At 36.5% G+C, this 21,546-nt stretch overlaps 1 protein-coding gene across 1 annotated transcript in view; it reads right to left on the reverse strand.

Annotated features, from left to right (window-relative positions):
* Window positions 1-21,546, reverse strand: part of LOC120860476 (ryanodine receptor 2-like) — an 804,098-nt gene that overhangs the window by 102,353 nt on the left and 680,199 nt on the right. Inside the window, exons 77-81 of the mRNA XM_040236295.1 lie at window positions 19,884-19,980; window positions 18,004-18,107; window positions 16,290-16,341; window positions 6,510-6,563; window positions 5,268-5,291 (exon numbers count right to left, since the gene is read on the reverse strand). Coding sequence (XP_040092229.1) covers window positions 5,268-5,291; window positions 6,510-6,563; window positions 16,290-16,341; window positions 18,004-18,107; window positions 19,884-19,980 — 331 coding nt within the window. The remainder of the gene's footprint in view (window positions 1-5,267; window positions 5,292-6,509; window positions 6,564-16,289; window positions 16,342-18,003; window positions 18,108-19,883; window positions 19,981-21,546) is intronic.

The raw sequence follows: 21,546 nt of genomic DNA on the forward strand, positions 1-21,546 counted from the left end.
TATAAATTAATTTAATCCTCGTCACAGTCCTATGAAATAGAGACCTAATTAGCTCCATTTTATAGATAGGCAAATTGAGACTTAAGATTACATATCCATAAGGTGGAGCTGGGATTCAAACACAGGTGGTCCACTCAAGTGTCTATGTTCTTAATGATTCCGCTGTATCTCATTTCCTGTACATAATGTGGTCAAGCATAAGCTTCAACTGAGATTACTATTATTATTATTTTATTCTTATTTGATATTAGAGCATAGTTGATTAATGATGTTGTGTTAGTTTCAGGTATACACCAAAGTGATTCAGTTATACATTACCTATTGTTTAAAAATTTTTTTTTTCATTTAGGTTATTACAGAATATTGAGCAGAGTTCCCTGTGCTGTATAGTAGGTCCTCGTTGGTTATCTATTTTAAATATAGTGGTGTACACATATCAATCTCAACTGGGATTATTTTTAAAAACAACAGCACATGAAGTCAAATTATTGTGCATATCAAATGCACAATTAGATGCACAATTAAATGTTTAAATATGTGTTGTCTACATATCATATGCTATTTAGGGCTACACATTTTTGTGTATAAATTACTATATACAATATAGAGGACTGTACTTTTGGGGAATTTTCCTTGTATCAGGACCAGTACTCTAGCCTACCCTAAACCCCCTTCTCTCTAAGTCTTAGCAACTTGTCTTGCTTCTGAAGGACAGTGGCCCTAGAGACAGTTTGTACCGGTTATTTGGTTGTGAAAGCGAACTCTTAGCACCGTGACCACTGTCTAAGGAGACCACATCCTGATGGAAATGGAGAGACAGCAGTGCCTGGACATTCAAGAGGCTGAACCCAAGTTGGTTCTGGTTTCCCCAGGGGTCTGCCTTCTGGAAGAGCTGATTAATATCAGCAGATATATGAACAAATTAACACCCAGTGACCAGAAGTGTCCCCCTTTCCCCAGGAAGTACCATTCCATGATCCATATGGCTTCTTCAGGGCCATCTAACACAACCAGGCAAAAAGCTATTCTGCTGGTTTGCTGTGGTTAGCTAGTCAGCTCAAGAATGCATTACTGTGTTCTCTCTGCCTCCAAGTATCTGGTTCTCTCTTTCCTCACTCTTACTTCCCTAAGATTGTAACAACTCCAACAAAGTGCTAGCAAATAACCTCTTTGCTCTGTTTTCTACAGAACCTGGGCTAAGATGGGAGGGTGTTACTTGAGATCAACAATTTCAGTATATAAAAATGGAGTTGGCAGATTGCAACAATAAGCATGAGTATTAGAGAACACTGGCCATGAAAAGTCCTTCCCCCTTCCCCTTCAATCATTCAACAGTATGACAGCAACTCAACACTCTAGAGTCCATATGTTGATACCACAGAGCTTCTGAGGAAGAAACTAAAGAAATATAAATTTTCTTAATAAAAGAGATAATTATTTCCATGTTTTACAACCACAGATGTATCTCAATTTTTAAATATTTAGTGCTTCTCTTTGGTTAAGATTCATGAAGTTATTATAATTTAAATTACTGTGCTCTTATAAACAGAAGTAAATAAGCCCTTCAGAGATCAAATTATGAGTAGCTATTGGAAAGGGAACATCTTATAGTCAATTCATTACCAAAAAAATAAATGTTTTTATCATGGTGTTTAGCTATAAAACATCAATCCTTAAGACATTTTAGACCTAAATTGATTCCTCCACATGTAATCAAACATTCTTTGGAATGTGAGCTGGGTATTGCTCTAAGTATTGGGCGGGTATGATGTCGCTTTAGTTATGTCTGAGGCCCATCAGGGAGAAACACAGATTAATCTAAATTTTTATTATAGAATATCAACTCTGCCACAGCCATATTTGGCACTGAAGACACAAGGAATTCTCCTTAATCAATAGTACAGAATAATAGGACCTCGGGGACTTACCAGAGAATTCATCTGTGAAGTAGAAACTGGGCATTTGCCAAAGGATGATGCAACTTGCTTAATATTGTACTTGAGAAAGATGGCCTAGAAAGCGAGTTAATGGTCCATTCCTCTAGATTACTTAAGCTTCGCTGTCATTAATTTAGGGTTTTCCATAAGTAATAAATCTATATTATAGCACTTAACATTCCACAGAAATGCTTTCATTGAATTATCACTGAACGCTGCACCCTCAGATTTGAAAGAATGGTACTAGGAGAAGTAAGCATTGGAACAATGTTTCTGTATGTTTTGAAAAATCTTAATTTAAAAATGTGGTCGGCTTTTGTTGTTCTAGGTGAGAAAAACCTGTCATGCTCAGAAAAGTTACTTGACTTGAAACATTATAATTTATTTCTTATTATTATGTGTTTTGCTTATGAAAAATTCAAAGGCCAGAAAAGCACTGGACTGTAGTAATTAACACTCTGGGTCATTGCTAAAACATTTCTTTCCTTTCAGTTAATACTGGCTTCTTTATAAGATTTAACTATCCCTTTTTATAGTTTTAATATTAAAGTAGCCTGAAGTCAAAGAAATATATAACTACTAATTATGCAATATAATTTTTAATAAGTAGTTGTAGGTAAATATACATATATTACAGAGTAAGCTGGGAATTAAATTATCAACTTAAATCAGGCAAGTTTTAACAGGATCTCATCAGTAAAACACACAGAGCTCAGAAGAAAAGGGCTGGCTAATACCAGGCACTTTAGCCTCTACTCCTTGTTTTCCCATGTTTCTTGAGCTTTATTTAGTTTACTTTATTCTTCATGGAAATTTTCCTTCTAATGCTACCTTTTTAATCTACTTCTTTCTTCTTCTCAGTATCTTTATAGACAGAGAATTTAAGTAGAAAGTACAACAAATATTAATAATCAGCCAGTTATTGGGATAAAATTCAATAATCACACACACTATGTTATTCCCAAATTTATTTAATATAATTTGTTTAAAGAATTACTGAAACTACCAAATGACCTGTCAAATTCATTATAACTTAGATGAAAAATTCCACTATCAGACTATGGCTAAATGATGTTAGCCAACCAGACATCTCAATGTAAAAAGTCTAGTACGTTACTAAATTTATAAAGAGAAAGTAGTAATTCAGTTGTCTGGCCAAATTTTTTCAGTCGTGTTATTGGTATCAGAGAGTCAATTTCAGACAAAATTATCTTCAAAGGTTGTCGACTCTGTCAACTCTCTGAAAACCCTGGTTCTCTTTTTTCAACTTGGGAAGAGTTCAGGTTGTTTACTTACATAGTATATATTTTACAAATAGATTGTTACACATATTAGGCATAAATGATTACAGTACAAAATTACATGAAGAATGAGTAAAGCACTGGTTAAGAAGTGAAAATTTCCAAATCTTGTCTATTGTGTTATGTATATGAATAAAGGGCAACCATTAGTAACTTTAAAATCCTCTCTTCTACTGGGACAGTCATATCTGGTGGCCTCTAGCTCCTCTGGGGGGATTAATTACCAGGTTTCACCATTATGTCAGCTTCTCTCCCAACATCCTAAATCCATGGCATGTAGCCCATCCTCCCAGGTGGGGCTCCACAGTCTCCTGATTTCTTGTTCTCAGTATGACTTGAATCCTACACGCTAAATGCTAAGATTCCACTACTAGTTATTTCCATACTTTTTTTTTTTTTTCTGAATAGGGAACCTTTCTAATGTCAGCAAATTTGATCCTATTTACCAAACTGTATTTGCCTTTAGTTCTTCCTGAAACTACATTCCTCTTCAGAGTAAAATGGTTTTCTTAACCAGCAACACTTTCTTATCCCAGCCTTCCTTATACACCCCCATTCCATGGATGTCAATATATACTCTGCGGCATGAACTGCAATGGTGTCTAATGAAGTCAAATCTTTGGAGAATGTTAGGAGGTCCCTTCATATTTTCCAACCCTCAACAAGTCACAGGAATTCTATCTGAGCTCATCAGTGATAAAACTATAAAAATCCACCAAATCAGGATTATATTCATTATACCTACTGATAATTATAATTTATAAATTTTATGCATATTATATGCCATTAAATTATATCCATCTGATTGGAGCTAAATCTAGTAGCTCTGCATGAAGTCAAATTTTAAAAAGATATAAGAAAAATATATTTCTCCAAATATGTGAGTAAAAAACATTATAATTTGTTTCTTAAAAGTAGATTCTTTATGACATTTTAAATTCACTTTAACAGCAATAGTTCACTTTATAAAATAGAAGGCAAAAAAGGATACTCTACACTCAGAAAAGTTTTTTTTTTCTTTTTTTTAACTAAAGTCATTATAGGCATTTTATTTTGGGGATGTTTATGACTGATTTTCGGAGAAGGCAATGGCAACCCACTCCAGTACTCTTGCCTGGAGAATCTCAAGGACAGAGGTGCCTGGTAGGCTACAGTCCATGGGGTCGCTAAGAGTCGGACAAGACTGAGCGACTTCACTTTCACTTTTCACTTTCATGCATTGGAGAAGGAAATGGCAACCCACTCCAGTGTTCTTGCCTGGAGAATCCCCAGGCACAGAGGAGCCTGTTGGGCTGCCGTCTATGGGGTCACACAGAGTTGGACACGACCGATGCGACTTAGCAGCAGCAGCAGCATGACCGATTTTCTGACCAAACAGTCTCATGAAAATAAAATGTAAGCTTAACAGAGTTCAAATGAAAGGCAAATTTGTGTGATTCTAAAATATTTTCTCTTAGCAAACTTTCCACACACTTAGCTCTTCAGAATATTCAGAGATAGAAAAGGTCATCTAGCTCTTCCCTATAAGGAAATACTAAATCAACACTGAAATCATGGAATATCCTCTCTAATTACCAGTTGAAGGTATTTCTAGCATAAAGGAAAAGAAGATTATTTCTAATTCCACCAGCAATACCATATATCATATCTCTTTTCTAGAAATGAGACCAGTATAAAAACTCTCAAGAGGGATAAGGCATGAAATGTTACAATGAAAAGTCATCAGCTAAAATTTAATCACCTAAAGGGTAGACTTTTTCATCTCAGCACAGTACTTAGTTCAAATGCAACATGGATGATAAAATGTCAAATTATGAGTCATTTAAGTTGCAAGAAGAATAAACTTATGTCAAGCAAGGGATACTGAAGAGACCAATTGCACGGGAGCTACAAACTTGGTACAAAGATTGTAAGATCTATTTTTTTTTGTTTAAACAAAAGAATCCAAGATGTTGGGTCTAACAAAGGTAAATGTCACAAGAAACTGAAACTCAGACCCAGACAAATACACACATATATATAGTTTTACCTTGCTGCGTTGGGATCCTGTGACCTTAAGGAAGGATGAGGACAAGAAGCAAAATAGCAATAAACAATTGCTCGGAAGACAAGCGATAGAGTATATATGGTGTGCACTTCAGAAAAATAGTATGACTTGCCGCTCACAGCTCATTCTAACTTAGCTGTTTCTTATCTTATTGAGACTAGAACACACATACATTAGAAAAGATTATAGTGTTATCCAGGAAATGAATCTTAAGGCATTTTTTCTCAGCCAGCAATAGTCATGGGTTATTCTCAAATTAGCCTGTTCCGGCATTTTTGTTTTACACAATGACTTCAGGGACACAACGCCACAGGGACGCTCTCTTCGAGTTGTTCCAGAAAGGGGTCCTACTCAGTATCTACTCCTCACCTACATGTTTTTTGTGGGTCCACTTTAATTAAAGACTTACAGCTGGCTACTAATGTATTTCCAAACTTTCAGCTCAAAGCAGACATGTAAATTAAAAGCAGGACAAAAAAAAGGTCTAATCTATTTCATTTAATTTCTTTTTGAAAATTAAAAAAATAAATAAGGATAGAGGTAGTTAGCAACAGCTAGTCTTTCTGATATATATATTAAAAAAAAGTGCAGCCTAAGCCAAGGGGGGAAATAATATTTGCTTTCTTTTGGCTAAAGAATATTGAGCAATATTTCAAATTATAAGGAAATTTAAAAGCTGAGAAGGTTGAGGGAATAATCATATAATAGAACATAATTCTAGGAATATGCAATCCTGCCTCATGCAAGCAAACGGTGTGCCACCATTTACATATGTACAGGGAATGAGTGACCTAATTGGGCAGAAGTCGAAAGAGGCCAAATCTTTCGGACTTCATTGATTCAGAAAAAAATTCAAACCAAGGCTTTAATTAGAAACTTGATGTTGGGTTGCTCTTCCATAAATATTTTTCTCCCATGTCTGCTGGAAATTTCAGACCTCATCCTTCACCGAGATGAGAACAATGTGAAGCAACCTCATCTCCAAGGGCTCTCAGGAACACTCATCCTGAACATATGGGCTTTATTCTTTAACTAGTCTACGTTCCTTGGCCTTAACTTCAGCAAATGTTAGGACTCAAATTTGTCCATCCAGCTTCTGACATGCAGTTCCTTGAAACAATAAGCTGCAATAAGCCATGAAGCAAGAAACATAAATGTCAGTTATAAGCTATGAAACAATGTTTCAACATAGATAAAAGACAAATAGTGAAAGATCCATCTTACTTCAAAACTCTTCACTTCCTCTTCCCCATCGTCATCTTCCTCATCATGACAACTCTGATACATGTAAAAAAAAATTGAGAAAAGGTCAACAGGATAAGAATATGCTGAGACAGAAAATATAAATGAATTAGCACAGAATAATAAATCACTTGGCTACTTTATCAATATTATTTGAATATATTCATTATACGTAAGAAGCTTACATGACGATCAATGAATTTGTGAACTAAAAGAAAACTATACTGTGCAAATACTAAATTACCAATTTTATATATATCATAGAGATATTTATGAGGTCTGTATCATACTGTACATACTACTTATTCATGCATTTTCCTTGCTGAAATCAAGTTACAAACCTTAGAAAAGATCACTGTTTTCTCCTCTTTTATGCTTCCATTACAATGTGTTAATACAAACATATTTAATAGCTATGAATTAAAATTAACAGAAAGCAGTGTCTATTAATTAAAGTGAATCTTCTAATCTATTATTTTTAATAAATTCATGGTTTGTTATATTTGGTCTATAGGAGGAAAGTAAAATTCCAACTGCTAGCAACATCCTTCATTTACAGAAAAATTATAAAACTGACCATTGAATTATTTTATTTTTCCATAAATAGTAAAGGAGCTGTGCATATATTCTTAATTCATTCCCACAGCTGAGAGTTCTGGTTACTAAGGAAGAAGAGCTGTGCGGTGGTTAGGAACATGCCCTGAGGATGCAGAGTGCCCAATTCAGAAGTCTAGGGCAAATTCCTTAACCTTTCTGAGTCTCTGTTTTCTCATATTTAAAGTGGAAATAATAAAAAATGTAACAAGGTTCCTAACAGGATCACATGATTTAACATACGGACAGAAGTTCCTAACACTACAGGAGGCAGTGATCAAGACCACCCCCAAGAAAAAGAAATGCAAAAAGTAAAATAGTTGTCTGAGAAGGACTTACAAATAGCTATGAAGAGAAGAGAAGCTAAAGGCAAAGGGAAAAAGGACAGATATATGCATTTGAATGCAGAGTTCCAAAGAATAGCAAGGAGAGATAAGAAAGCTTTCCTCAGTGATCAGTGCAAAGAAATAGAGGAAAACAATAGAATGGGAAGGACCAGAGATCTCTTTAAGACAATTAGAGATATTTGGGAACTTTTCATGCAAAGTGAAAGTGAAAGTGAAGTCGCTCAGTGACTCTTTGCGGACCCCGTGGACTGTAGCCCACCAAGCTCCTCCATCCATGGGTTTCTCCAGGCAAGAATACTGAAGTGTGTTGCCATTTCCTTCTCCAGGGGATCTTCCCGACACAGGGATCAAACCCAGGTCTCCCGCATTGCGGGCAGACGCTTTAACCTCTGAGCCACCAGGGAAGCCCAAAGATGGGCACAATAAAGGACAGACATGGTATGCACCTAACAGAAGCAGAAGCTATTAATAAGACGTTACAAGAATACACAGAAGAACTATATAAAAAAGATCTTCACGGCCTAGATAATCATGATGGTGTGATCACTCACCTAGAGCCAGACATCCTGGAATGCGAAGAAGACAAATGAGCCTTAGGAAGCATCACTATGAACAAAGCTAGGGGAGGTGATGGAATTCCAGTTGAACTATTTCAAATCCTAAAAGATGATGCTGTGAAAGTGCTACACCTAATATGCCAGCAAATTTGGAAAACTCAGCAGTGGCCACAGGACTGCAAAAGGTCAGTTTTCATTCTAATTCCAAAGAAAGGCAATGCCAAATAAGGCTCAAACTACACAACTACACTCATCTCACATGCTAGCAAAGTAATGCTCAAAATTCTCCAAGCCAGGCTTCAAACAGTACCTGAACAGTGAACTTCCAGATGTTCATGCTGGATTTAGAAAAGGCAGAGGAACCAGAGATCAAATTGCCAACAGGTTGGATCACCAAAAAAGCAAAAGAGTTCCAGAAAAAAACATTTACCTCTGCTTTATTGACTACGCCAAAGTCTTTGACTCTGTGGGTAGGAATACCAGACCACCTGACCTGCCTCTTGAGAAATCTGTATGCAGGTCAGGAAGCAACAGTTAGAACTGGACATGGAACCACAGACTGGTTCCAAATAGGAAAAGGAGTACGTCAAGGCTGTATATTGTCACCCTGCTTATTTAACGTCTATGCAGAATACATCATGAGAAATGCTGGACTGGATGAAGCACAACCTGAACCTCAGATATGCAGATGACACCACCCTTATGGCAGAAAGTGAAGAGGAACTAAAGAGCCTCTTGATAAAAGTGAAAGAGGAGAGTGAAGAAGTTGGCTTAAAACTCAACATTCAGAAAACTAAGATCATGGCATCAGGTCCCATCACTTCATGGCAAATAGATGGGGAAACAGTGTTTTGAAACAGTGACAGACTTTCTTTTTGGGGGCTCCAAAAATCACTGTAGATAGTGACTGCAGCCATGAAATTAGAAAACACTTGCTCCTTGGAAGAAAAGTTATGACCAACGTAGACAGCATATTAAAAAGCAGAGACATTACTTCACCAACAAAGGTCTGTCTACTCAAAGCAATGGTTTTTCCAGTAGTCATGTATGGATGTGAGAGTTGGACTTTAAAGAAAGCTGAGCACCGAAGAATTGATGCTTTTGAACTGTGGTGTTGAAGAAGACTCTTGAGAGTCCCTTGGACTGCAAGGAGATCCAACCAGTTCATCCTAAAGGAGACCAGTCCTGGGTGTTCATTGGAAGGACTGAGGCTGAGGCTGAAACTCTAATACTTTGATGTGAAGTTTTGAACACCAGATGTGAAGAACTTACTCATTAGAAAAGACCCTGATGCTGGGAAAGATAGAAGGTGGGAGGAGAAGGGGACGACAGAGGATGAGATGGTTGGATGGCATCACCGACTCAATGGACATGAGTTTGAGTAAACTCCGGGAGTTGGTGATGGACAGGGAGGCCCGGCATGCTGCAGTCCATGGGGTCACAAAGAGTCAGACACAACTGAGCAACTGAACTGAACAAACATGAATACTATTTAAGCAAATGAGAATATGAATACAAAATGTCTCTTAGGATATAAAGTTGTACCTCTCTCAAACACGTCATCTCCTAGATGTATTTCATTACCTTCAGAAACAATGGGTATGAACAAGGTTTGAGTTGAAGAATACATTTAGAGAAGTTGGCATTTAGTAAAAGATGTGTTTGCTCTTATACACAGGAATTTGGGACTCTTATCTGACAGGTATTTCAAAACAATCTTTTTTTTTTCTTAAGAAAATATAGTGAGATTTGCTTCTAAAAAGGTTAAAATTTGTAATAAAAAATATATATATTAAGCTTGAACTACAGAATTCAACAAATCCATTAGCTAAACTTGTACTGATTGGCATGGGACATGCTGGGGCCACAAGAAAACTATAGCAGATGTCTAGCACTTTTTAATGTACTTAAGAGAAACTGAAAGATTTATAGGCATAGGAGATAAGTTTTTCAACAGCAAATTACATCCATGTAATATGATAATGCTAGATAAACAGTAGGTTGTATTAGATGGTCCTAAAATACAGGACTCAATTTTCTGGATCAAACTGATCATTTCTAGGCAAAGAAGAGTGATACTGTATGCCAGAAAGGAAAAAAAGTGAATAAAATCCATACATAATGGGCCAGAAGCATGACACAGAGAATTTGAAGAAAAAAATTAGAACCAAAATAGAGGATACTTCTTCAGACCATTCAGATATCTAGAGCAAAACTCAAAACTAGCAATGAGAATTCATAAGCATAAAGTTTACATGGGGTACTTCTCACCACCACCATCTGCTGGAAATTTCATTCTGCAAATCAAGTACATTTCATATCTTTTTACTTGCCTTGCTGATTATGTCACTCCTCAGAAGACAGAGGATGCAAAAAGAAATTTTCAGGTTGAATTTCAAACTGAAATCCATTTTGGATGGATTTGGATGAGGGAGAAGAGAGAAATTTCATAACAAAGTAACCCTTGCATTTTATAATTTTAATCAATGAAGAATGAAACACTGGGTACAACTTAATGTGTACCTTTCAATAAATTAGTAAGAGCAAGAAGAGAAAGAGTTTTTGTTAGCCAGAAACGCAAAAGAGTGTTTACTTTATGATGGTATTATTCTAGATACTTCTACATGGTTATCTTGTTTAAATTGGTAAAACCATTCCATTTGGACAGAACGGCTTGACAGTTTAGAAGGAACACTGGGATGTAAAAAGATATTCTGAGAATCAAGCATGAGTGATCACAGTGAGAAAACGAAAGGGCAACAGCAAACCAACATGGATGAACTGGAAATTTTCTAAGATGATCACAAGAAGAGATATATATGATAGAAAGAGGGTGTTGGGAAGATTAAAAAAAAAAACCACGCACATTAACCCAAGGTTTAAAATAAAGTGTGGCTTGAAGAATACAAAGATTTAAAATGAATTTTAAACATACAGCCAAAGGAAAGAGAACAAGGAATACTAAGTTATGACTTAGTGCAGAAACTGTAGTAATAATAAGAGAAAGTGCAAAACTACTCATCAGCTTAACCCTCATTGCTCATTAACTCATTAACTCATTGCTTCAGACTTAACCCCCAAAGAGAAGTGATTTTTACCCCAATGAAATGTCATACCACATCCACCTGGTTGATAAAAATTAGTAAAACATAAAATATTAAATATTGGAGAAGATATGTATCACCAGAATCTCTCTGAAATGTAGCAAGGAGGAATGTAATTTGGGGCAGTAACTTTGGAAAATGGTTGGGCATCTCAAATTTAACATTCATACATCCTATGACCCATGGCTTTTGGACGTGAATAAGAATAGGCATTTCAAGCCCATTTTCACATCAGCAAAAAAAAGAGATTCAACAGAAAAGGTTACAAACAAAAAGGTAAATGGATAAGCTATGGTGTAGTTGCACAAGGGAATATAAGTCAAATCAAATGTCTCCAGTACACACAAGAGTATAGATGTATCTTGGAAAACAACAGCAAAACTATTAAGTACCAAAACTTTACACATAGCATCATGCCCTTTTGTTTTCTTTTTTTAATTTATTATTATTATTATTTTTTTTACTTTACAATATTGTATTGGTTTTGCCACACATCAACATGGAAGCAACCTAGTTGTCCATCAGCAGATGAATGGATAAGAAAGCTGTGGTACACATCATGCCCTTTTCAAAGTTAAAACAACTAAAATCTTTAAAAATACATAATTATATATATATATTTATATTTATAAACACACATATATATAAAAAGCATGTTTATATGTAATAGGGCTTTCTCAGGTGGCTCAAGGATAAAGAATCTACTTGCCAATGCCAGAGACACAGGAGATGTGGGTTCAGTCCCTGGGTTGAGAAGATCCTCTGGAGGAGGAAATGTCTACTCACTCCAGTGTTCTTGCCTGGAGAATCCCATGGACAGAGCAGCCTGGTGGGCTATAGTCCATAGGGTCTCAAAGAGTTGGACATGACTGAGTGACTGACAAGGCACACACATATATATAGAGTACTAAATTCATGTAACTAATGTAAACTATGTAAAGCTCCTCTATCCATGGAATTCTCCAGGCAAGAATACTGGAATGGGTAGTCATTTCCTTTCCAGGCAATCTTCCCAACCCAAGGATCATACCTGGATCTCCCCCATTGCAGGTAAATTCTTTACTGTCTGGGTCTCCATGGAAGCCCTCAAAGGAAAGCAAGGTTATCCTGAAGAAGGGATATAAGATGATGATTGCCTCATATGGGGAGGCAGGGTACGGGTTAAAGAGAGAACCATTTTAATTAAGGTAGGTAATTATCAAGGTCTTAGCTTTTCTTGTGAGTAGGGAGTTTATGGGTAGTTACTACATTATTAGAAATTACTAAGTAACTACCAATAATGGGAACTTCCCTGGTATTCTAGTGTTTCCAATGCAGGGGGCGTGGGTTCAACCCCTATTCAGGGAACTAAGATCTCACATACCATGCAGTGCTGAGGGGCAGAGAAGGGTTAAAAAAAAAGGAGTCAATAATGGGAGTGTATCATGGATCCAGAGTTCTGGTTAACCCAATTCTGGGCTTCAAATAAAAAAAAAAATGAAAACTGAAATTTTAGAAAAACCAATTAAGATGTGAACGCTGCCATCATAAAGTCCTACAATACTGAAGAAAAGACAGGATGACATAAGTCCTTTGCATAGAGTTCAAGTGTCAAATTCAAGTCAAAAATCATCATACATGAATGTAAAATGACCACTAGTAAATTCTGAGAAACCATGATGTCCAAGAGAAATTTTCAGACTCCTGGGATGCTGGCTATCAAAGTGAAGAAAGGCAGCCTCCTGAAACTACTAACTCAATAGTTTGATGTGAATCACCAAAACTAGCAACTTAGGGAGACACTGGGATAGCACACTTACCAAGTCTGTGGGTAACATAAATGTAAAGAGGTACTTAACACTGGATGAAAGAACTGAACTTTAAAACTATTTTGGCCTTGGACAATGGTTCAGCTCCAACTGCCAAAATAGAGACATGTATGATGAACCTCAAAAGAAATTCATAAATGACCTGGAATTGAGGTGAAAAGGCAAGCTCACAATGAGAGAAAAAATGCAACCTGGCTGTCAAAAAACTAGTGAGTTCTTGCAATTTCTTGTAAATGTATAGAATCCCAGGGCAGAATAAGCCAGGATAAAGTCCCACTGTGCTCTCCACAGGTCAACTCCATAGCCAGCACAGTGTGTTCAAATAATTTCTAGGGGCACACATCTTGATAACTGATTGAGAGAAGAATGAAGACGTGATGAAAGCTGGCATTCCTGGGATACATTAAACAATAAATGGAAAGAGATTAATTTTGATGGGAAAATCTTGAAGAAAAGTGAGCATCAACAAATATTTGATCATTTCTCAAAAGAGATTAGATTTAACTGTAGGATGCAACCCGGACAAGTGTGGGGCTGACTCTTCTCCCGTCACAAGGAAGAATTTGAAGTATCAGGAATCTCCTAGTCTCAAAACAGGAGCCTTTCCCTTTCCAGACCTCTTGCTCATTGCTTCTTCAGCTGAAAGGAAAATAATCCACGGACTACTTTACAATCCCCTTACTTAGCAGCCCCCTCTTGTCTCATTTCCTTATTTGTCTTACTCAGAATCCAAGACCCAATGCCTCAGCCACTCTCATAATGACAGAAAAAACCCCTATGATCCTCTGTCCTTCAGCAACAGTCTGGTAAAAATTGCCATCCTTGATGAATCTAACTTCTTGCCTTCTCTGACTCTGCATTTGGTTCTGGGAACTGCCAGGGAAAAGCCACACAACCAGGAAGACTGGTACTGCCCAAACTCATAAAAACTGACATCAATGAGGCTTTGTACACTGTCTCTGGGGGTTCCATCTCAGTTTCTAGTCAATACTCAGTGCCAATTTCCATAGAAGGAAATATCTTTCCTCTTTCATCTTTTAATCAAGTGTTTTTAAAAAATCTACGTTATTGAAGGATAGCTGACTTACAATGTTGTGCTAGTTTCTGGTGTATAGCAAAGTGATTCAGTTATACATACATGGCTCCCCAGGTGGTGCTAATGGTAAAGAACTTGCCTGCCAGTGCAGCAGACATAAGAGACAAGGATTCGATCCCTGGGTGGGGAAGGTCCCCGAGAGAAGGCCATGGCAGCCCGCTCCAGTATCCTTGCCTGGAGCATCCCATGGACAGAGGAGCCTGGCGGGCTACAGTCCACAGGGTCGCAAAGAGCTGGACATGACTCAAGTGACTTAATACAACTATCCCAAACTCCCAATCCATCCTTCTACTTTCCTGAAAACCACAAGTCTGTTTGCTATGTCTGTGAATCTGTTTCTGTGTTATAGATAAGTTCCCTGTGTCATATTTTAGATTCCATATATAAGCAATATCATACAGTATTTGCGTTTCTCTTTCTGGCTTACTTAGTATGATAATCTCTAATTCTATCCATGTTGCTACAAATGACATTATTTCATTCTTTCTATGGCTGAGTAGTATTCTATTGTATACACATATACACACATACACAGACATATATATATGGAATTCATCTTTTTATCCTTTAATCTGATGATGGACATTTAGACTGTTTTCATGTTTCACACACTATGGCTTTCAAACTATTAACCAGACATGAAATCTACTGAGAGAGTCATGATCTTCGAGATCTTTTTATTTAAATAGAATAGAAAATATCAGACTATATACTGCTCATAATATAAGTATAATTTCATGATGATTTTCTTTAAAGGTATCTGCTTTTATGTCTCCATAAATATACTGGTAAATGTATTACTGACTATGAGTGGGAAGCCATGACTTTTCCCTTATGCTCTCTAAGCTGTACTGTCACCATGCTCCTACCTGTTCAAAGCCTTATTTCACAAATTATTCCCTGTCTATTCTTTTTGATCCTTCCCACCAGAACAGAAGCATGCTAACATCTATTTTTCTAAAAAGTTTAAAAAAAAGGCAAACAGGCAAAAAGAATCCCCCTTCAATCTTATAATTCCATCTAGATGTTTATCACCTTGTATCTTTCGCCCCCTTCTCAGTCTTCTCAATAAAGAGACTTACGCCACATCTACTCACATGGAAATCTCTACTTCCCCACAATACACACTTGGACCATCAATGTTCCCTCAAAGTTCTCTACAATTATTCTCATCATGGTCACACGATGTCCATGGAATAAATCCTGGGGAATCTTCAATCCTTATGTTCAGTCCCTCAGCAGAGTAAGACCTTGTTGACCACACATTTCAACAGTTCCTATGTATGCTCACACTTAAGATTCTCTCCTATTTTTCCGGGGAGAAGTCCTTTTGTTCTAGCCATCTCTTAAGCATTCATGTCTTTAAAAGCTTGGTCCTATGCTGACTGTTCTTCTCATGCTTCCTTTTCTGTCTAAGCAAGATTATGTACTACTATGGCTTCAGTTTCCTTCTAATGCTGACAAATAACAAAGCTATATTTATAAGCCTTCCATGAGATACAGAATGTCAGAAATGACTCTTACCACACACTGGGCATTTCCACTTAGATGTCTCACAGGCTTCTTTAACGAACATGTAGAAAATTTAATTTGCCATCTTGCCTCTTCACTCTAGGCCTGCATTGATTCTGATGCTCCCCACCTTAGCATATGGTACTGCTGTCAACTCAGATGCCCAAGTCAGAAGCCTCAGAGAAACCTGACTCCTTTTTTATACTCATCGCCTCATTCATCTCCTTGTTCTAAGATTAAATAAAATAAGCACCCAGTAAATACTTAGCTATTACTATTTTTGCACGGTCAACTCATCATTCAACAGTCAAGGACTTCCTTAAAACTCAGTGCTATGCAACCTATGCCATGTACTCCTAATTGCTCCTCTACCATTAAACTTGTCAGCATCTTTTGGGTAATCCTTTGTTCAAAGTTTGCCCTTTCCATCAGATGATGAACTCTAAGAAGACAGGATGTGTGTATTTCTCTCTGATTCACCATGTTATCTCCAGTATCTTGATGCCCAGTGAATATTTGTTGAATGAATGAATGTTTGGAAAATTAGTGAGATTCCCATAAATAAAATGTTAAATGAAGAAACAATGATTATCTGTCAAAAAAGTTAGAACAGATATTCAAGCAACAAGTGAAAAGTTGAGATTAATGCCCTTAAGTTTTCTAAAATTTAACAATATTTTATTTTAATTGAGAAATATGTAGATTTTTTTATATTTTACCATTAAAATCAAGACATTTATTTACCTTTGCCATAATATCTGCATAAGCCATATATAAAAAATCTTCCTCCAGTTTGCTATGAAAAATAAGAAAAAAACAACAGCTTTTAAGTAGGTTAGTTACACAAAAAATTACCATCACTATATAAAATAACTTTCTTTCATCAAGTGTGTCTTTTCTTAAATGAAACAAGCACAAAACTTAGAGCAATCATTCAAAAATATTGTAGAATCAGAAAGCAAAGATATTAGACTTCCTCAAGAGTTGGCCCCATCTTACCTTACAGTCTAATATAATAAATATGTTTGTGTGTAAATAAACAATTTACTGATTTACACACAAATGTAGTAACATTAATATTTTCTTAAAAATACAAACATTGAAACAAGAAAATTTACGTGATGTCAGGTATCTTGACAGCAGAAGTGATATCTGACATTTGTTGGAAAGACTCCCCAAATGACTACATAGTGAAAAAATATTATGGTCATAAAGATTCTTAAAAATTAAGACAGGTTAAAATCTATTTATTATATTCTTTTGAAAAAGCATGAAAATCACTAATTCACTGAAGAAAGACTTCCATCAAAAACTTCCTGATGTTTGCAAAATTATCTTAGCAGTTTTAAACTTACAGCCATCAGAAAAGTCCACTTATGAGAAATACCTCATTACCTGACAATGCCAGACAGGGAGCTGCTCTATGCTTAGGGATGAGATGATTTTGTTAGTTAGGAAATAATAAGAGAGAGAGAGAGAAATAGTGAGAGAAAGACGGATCGCATTAGCTAACAGGGAGAAATGTACATTATTACGATATGCACAGAGGTCAGATGAACTCATCAAGACTCATGTGAACAGGGATTTTTAACTAAATTCTTTTCCTGCTTTGCCTAGGGCAAAGCTGGCTTTCTTTCCCAAGACAGGGAAGCTGATGAAGGTTTTGAAACCTCTTCAAGGTCTCATCTACGGAATGAATCTACGCCGTGCCCCTATAATGGGCAGGTGCTGGCACACTTTAATTATCAAGCCTATGAATGCATTTCTTATTTAATTCCATAGAGGTTTTACCCTCTGTGGTTTCAATGAATTCAAAAGAACAAGAACCAAGAAAAATAGAGAAGGCCTTTAAAACAGATCTCAAAGAAACTCTGCAACGAGGGGATGGCTTAGCCATCTCCTCAAGTTTCCTAACACTCACTGTACAATGGAGATAATCTATCCAGGAAATTTGGGGTTACCGGTGGTCTCCAACACTTTTGGTATTGAAATTTACTTTGGGCTCTTTTGTTTTAATTTCTAAAGGACATTTGTGATAAAGAGAAGATTATAAGAATATTCAGAATCAACTCAACCAGCTAATTACAATATTGTTAAAAGAATTGGAGCTAGGTAAATATTAATATTTGATAGGTAAATATTAAAGTCTGAAGTTGAACAAGTGTTGGTTCATACATGTATACCAGACTGGTCCTATGAAGTGAAGTGAAATGAAACTCGTTCAGTCATGTCCAACTCTTTGCAACCCCATGGACTGTAGTCCATGGAATTCTGCAGGCCAGAATATGGAGTAGGTAGCCATTTCCTTCTCCAGGGGATCTTCCCAACCAACTTTGAACAATTTTCTCTCCTCTCAAGAAGAAGATGAAATTGAAACATGAACATGTGACGAACAGAACACTCAGACATGGGTTTCTGTTTCTTCCTCCTATGTCTCCTGTGAACTCCCCAACCATACCATTTCTCCGTTAAAGCTGTTCGACTAAACAGAAGGATCAGCTGATGAAGAGGATCAACCCTCTTAGTTCCTTCATCTTCTTCTGGAGGTTCTGCTCCAGGTTTCTATAAAAAAGTCAAATTCATAAAATTTCATATTAAGGTGAAATGTTCACTCAAACCCAGGAGCACTATGAAGACTGGAATAGCAAATAAAAAGAAAGCCTTTTTCTTCCTATTGTGGTGCATGTCTGTGTCTATGTTATATGCATTGGACCTGGACGTGTGTATTATATTATCAGTGCAAAACTATACAGTTTTAAAGAAGAAAGTTGGGACTTTTATGGTAGTCCAGTGGTTAAGGCTCTGCACTCCCAATACAGGGGACATGAGTTTGATCCCCGGTTAGGGAACTAAGATCTCACACGCCACACAGCCAAATAAAACAAAAAAATAAAATAAAATTTTAATTTAAAAAGTTGTTGAATAATGAGACAAAAAAACACTGTGGGCAAGGATGATTTACACCATTTAAAAATTTTGAATACTATTCTCATAAGCGGCATCATAACGAACTGAAAAGTGAACTGCTACATGGATTTCAGCAGCTCTAGGGAGATCTCAAATACAAAAAAAATTGTAATAAAATGCTGTCACTCCATGTATAAGAATTTAGTGCACCTAGCAAGGCAAACTGTTTTATCAAATGAAACATTTGTGTTGCCTACGTAGAGAGAGAGAGGTAAAGAATGCTGAATGAGTTAACATTTGAACCACTTACATGTTATTCTCATTTTCACTTTTAAAACTTAAAAAACGTAATTTCATTTATTGAACATTTACCATAAAGAAAATTATTAAGCATTTTTTATTGACTTGAGAATGAAATAATCCTGTTTGTTGAATGACTGATGAATTTTGTATCTCTATTAGACTTACGCATTCAAACTGATATTCTTTCTATGTAAGTGATGTTTTTTCTTGGATTTAAGGCTTAATGTTGCAGCTAGTATGGTAAATCTACAAGGTTAAAATATTCTAATATTCTAACGGTTTGATTCTAAAGAAAAGTGAAACTCACTTAAAATATATAGGATCATTGTACAGCAAAAACTAACACAACAGTGTAAATCAACTATACCCCAATAAAAATAACAACTAAATAAAATATATGGGAATAATCAGGGTTAAGGTTTATGAATTAGATTAGTTTGTCCATCACATTCCCTGATTATTTCTGTTTTTTCAAAAAAAACTTTAGACCAAAGTTTTAACTTTGGAATTATGGAGCCTCTCAATCTACAAAACGCAGCGAAACTACATGCTTGTTAATTTTCCTGAGAAGGTGGTTCTTGATCAAATTTTTAAAAATTGAGACAATGGCTCCCTTGAGTAAAGCATTCTCAGTAACACAAGCCTCCTTATCAGCATGGTTGGATGAAAAATTCTACTTCTCCATTTATTCTATATCTACTGTGACTTTCAGCTCTTCCTGCATCCAGTCTATCACTCTCTGCCCTGCATATGTTTAACAACCAGCCACTTTTCTTTGGCTTTTGTTAAGCTTGAACTTATTTTTGGTGAATCATTCTTTACGGTTCAGCTTTTATAGTTCTATCCTGGTTCTGAGGTGTTTGAGTCTCCTTTGAGGAATAATTTAAAAGAACAATAGAGTCAAAATTTACCTAAATTCTGAATTAGTAGCTGTTGATGAGATCTTTGAAATAAGAAGAGCGAATTTTCCCTAAACATTGCATGCAGTAACAATCCAGAATAAAGTTTCATAAGCCCCATAGGCTGTAATAATGTTTCCTCTTCAATGTTATAAGATAAATGGCTCACACCAATGTTATTCCACCACTCCCAGACCTTCTTTCATCTTCTAACCCAGTAAAAACATACCGCTAAGTCTTCTATCAATTTATCTTCAAAGTAATGTTCTTCTGTCTCAATCCAAGACTTTTCATATCCCTGAAGAAAGAGATTGACAGCTCGATGCCTAAAAGGTAAGCACAATTTCAAGAGCTTTTTAAAAAATAAATTGAAAAGGCACTCAGTAGCACTTAATCACTGGATTATCTGTGCACTAAAAGAATAAATAAAAATAAACTTTCCAATCTCGACTGGAGAGGCAAGACATTGCAGTAAATAGAGAAAGCTTTCTCAGATCACACACTGACCTGGATTCAGTTATTCCTAAGTTTTGTAACATTGGTCAAGTTATCCAACTTTGTCAACTTCTCTCATTTATACAACTAGGATTACCCCATCTAGGCGTCAGTTTTGTGAGACTCAAACTGAGATAAAAAACATAAAACATGTTGGACAGATGCTCATTACATGGTAGCTCTTATGACATAAAGTGGCTCTGGATAAACAGTTGTGAGCATCAAGAGAGAGGAATTATTCAGTTTTCCTGTTAACATCAGATACAGCCTCTGAGGATTACAAAACTAAATGTATTAAGGGAACTTTATGGGACTATATATCCAAAGATTAAATCCTAGAATACTGATGAAAATAGTTGTCCATGAAATAAAGAAGACCAGTAAAGACTAAAAGAATAAGTAAACTCATCTTGAAATTGATGCGATATATGGCTAAGGTTCCACTCTAAGAAAGTCACATCAATAAGGGAACATAAGAGCACACCAGACGTGTTAAAATGAGGTGGTGCCATTGTAGAGTGGAATGCTACAATGTTAACAGCATCAAAGGTAGACTAAGGAATCATGAGACATAAACTTCTGTTTATGAAGGGCCTTGAAATCCAGGGAGAAGAACTGACCAGGCACCTGGAATGGCCAGAACTCACCATCAATTCTTGTACAAGAGAGAAGCTCAACTCTACTGGTGCATCAGAATCCCCTGGGGAGCTTTTACACAGTACACATGCTAAGCCCTCAGATATTCTGATTCAACAGGTTGAGGCTTGGATACTCCTCAAGTGAATCTGAGTGTATTTCCTTAAAGCACCAGGTCTGAGAACCACTGGAATAAGGAATACAATTTTGAATAGGGTTATATCAGAGAAAGTGGAATAGCAGACTCTGTTGTATTGTAGAAACTAACTTGTAATCTGCTAGTTGATGGAACTGGATGTTGAGTCAATAAAGTGAGTTGAAGAGGTACCATGAAGGGTAATGCCTTTGCATTATTCCCATAAGTTAGTTCCCTATCAATTCTTTTCCCCAAAGAGGAAATAATCACACAGGTAACAAACAACGATTAACATTGTGTTATGTTCAGTTCTAAGCATTCTACCTCGACCCATTAAATAACCTAAACAACTCTATGAGGCAAACCTTATGGTACAACCGAGAAAACTACAACAAAGTCAGGAAAGAACCTTGACCAAAATCATGCACGCATAAGCTGTGAAGTCAGGATTCAAATCAAGGCAGTCTGACCCCAAAGACTGGTTCCTGATTACTCTGAAAGTGAAAGTCACTTAGTCGTGTCCAGTTCTTTGCAACCCCATGGACTAGACAGTCCCTGGAATTCTCCAGGCCAGAATGCTGGAGCGGATAGCCTTTCTTGTCTCCAGGGGAGCTTCTCAACCCAG

The sequence above is a fragment of the Oryx dammah genome, unplaced genomic scaffold (genome assembly GCF_014754425.2).
Source record: "Oryx dammah isolate SB20612 unplaced genomic scaffold, SCBI_Odam_1.1 HiC_scaffold_11077, whole genome shotgun sequence".
Taxonomy (NCBI): domain Eukaryota; kingdom Metazoa; phylum Chordata; class Mammalia; order Artiodactyla; family Bovidae; genus Oryx; species Oryx dammah.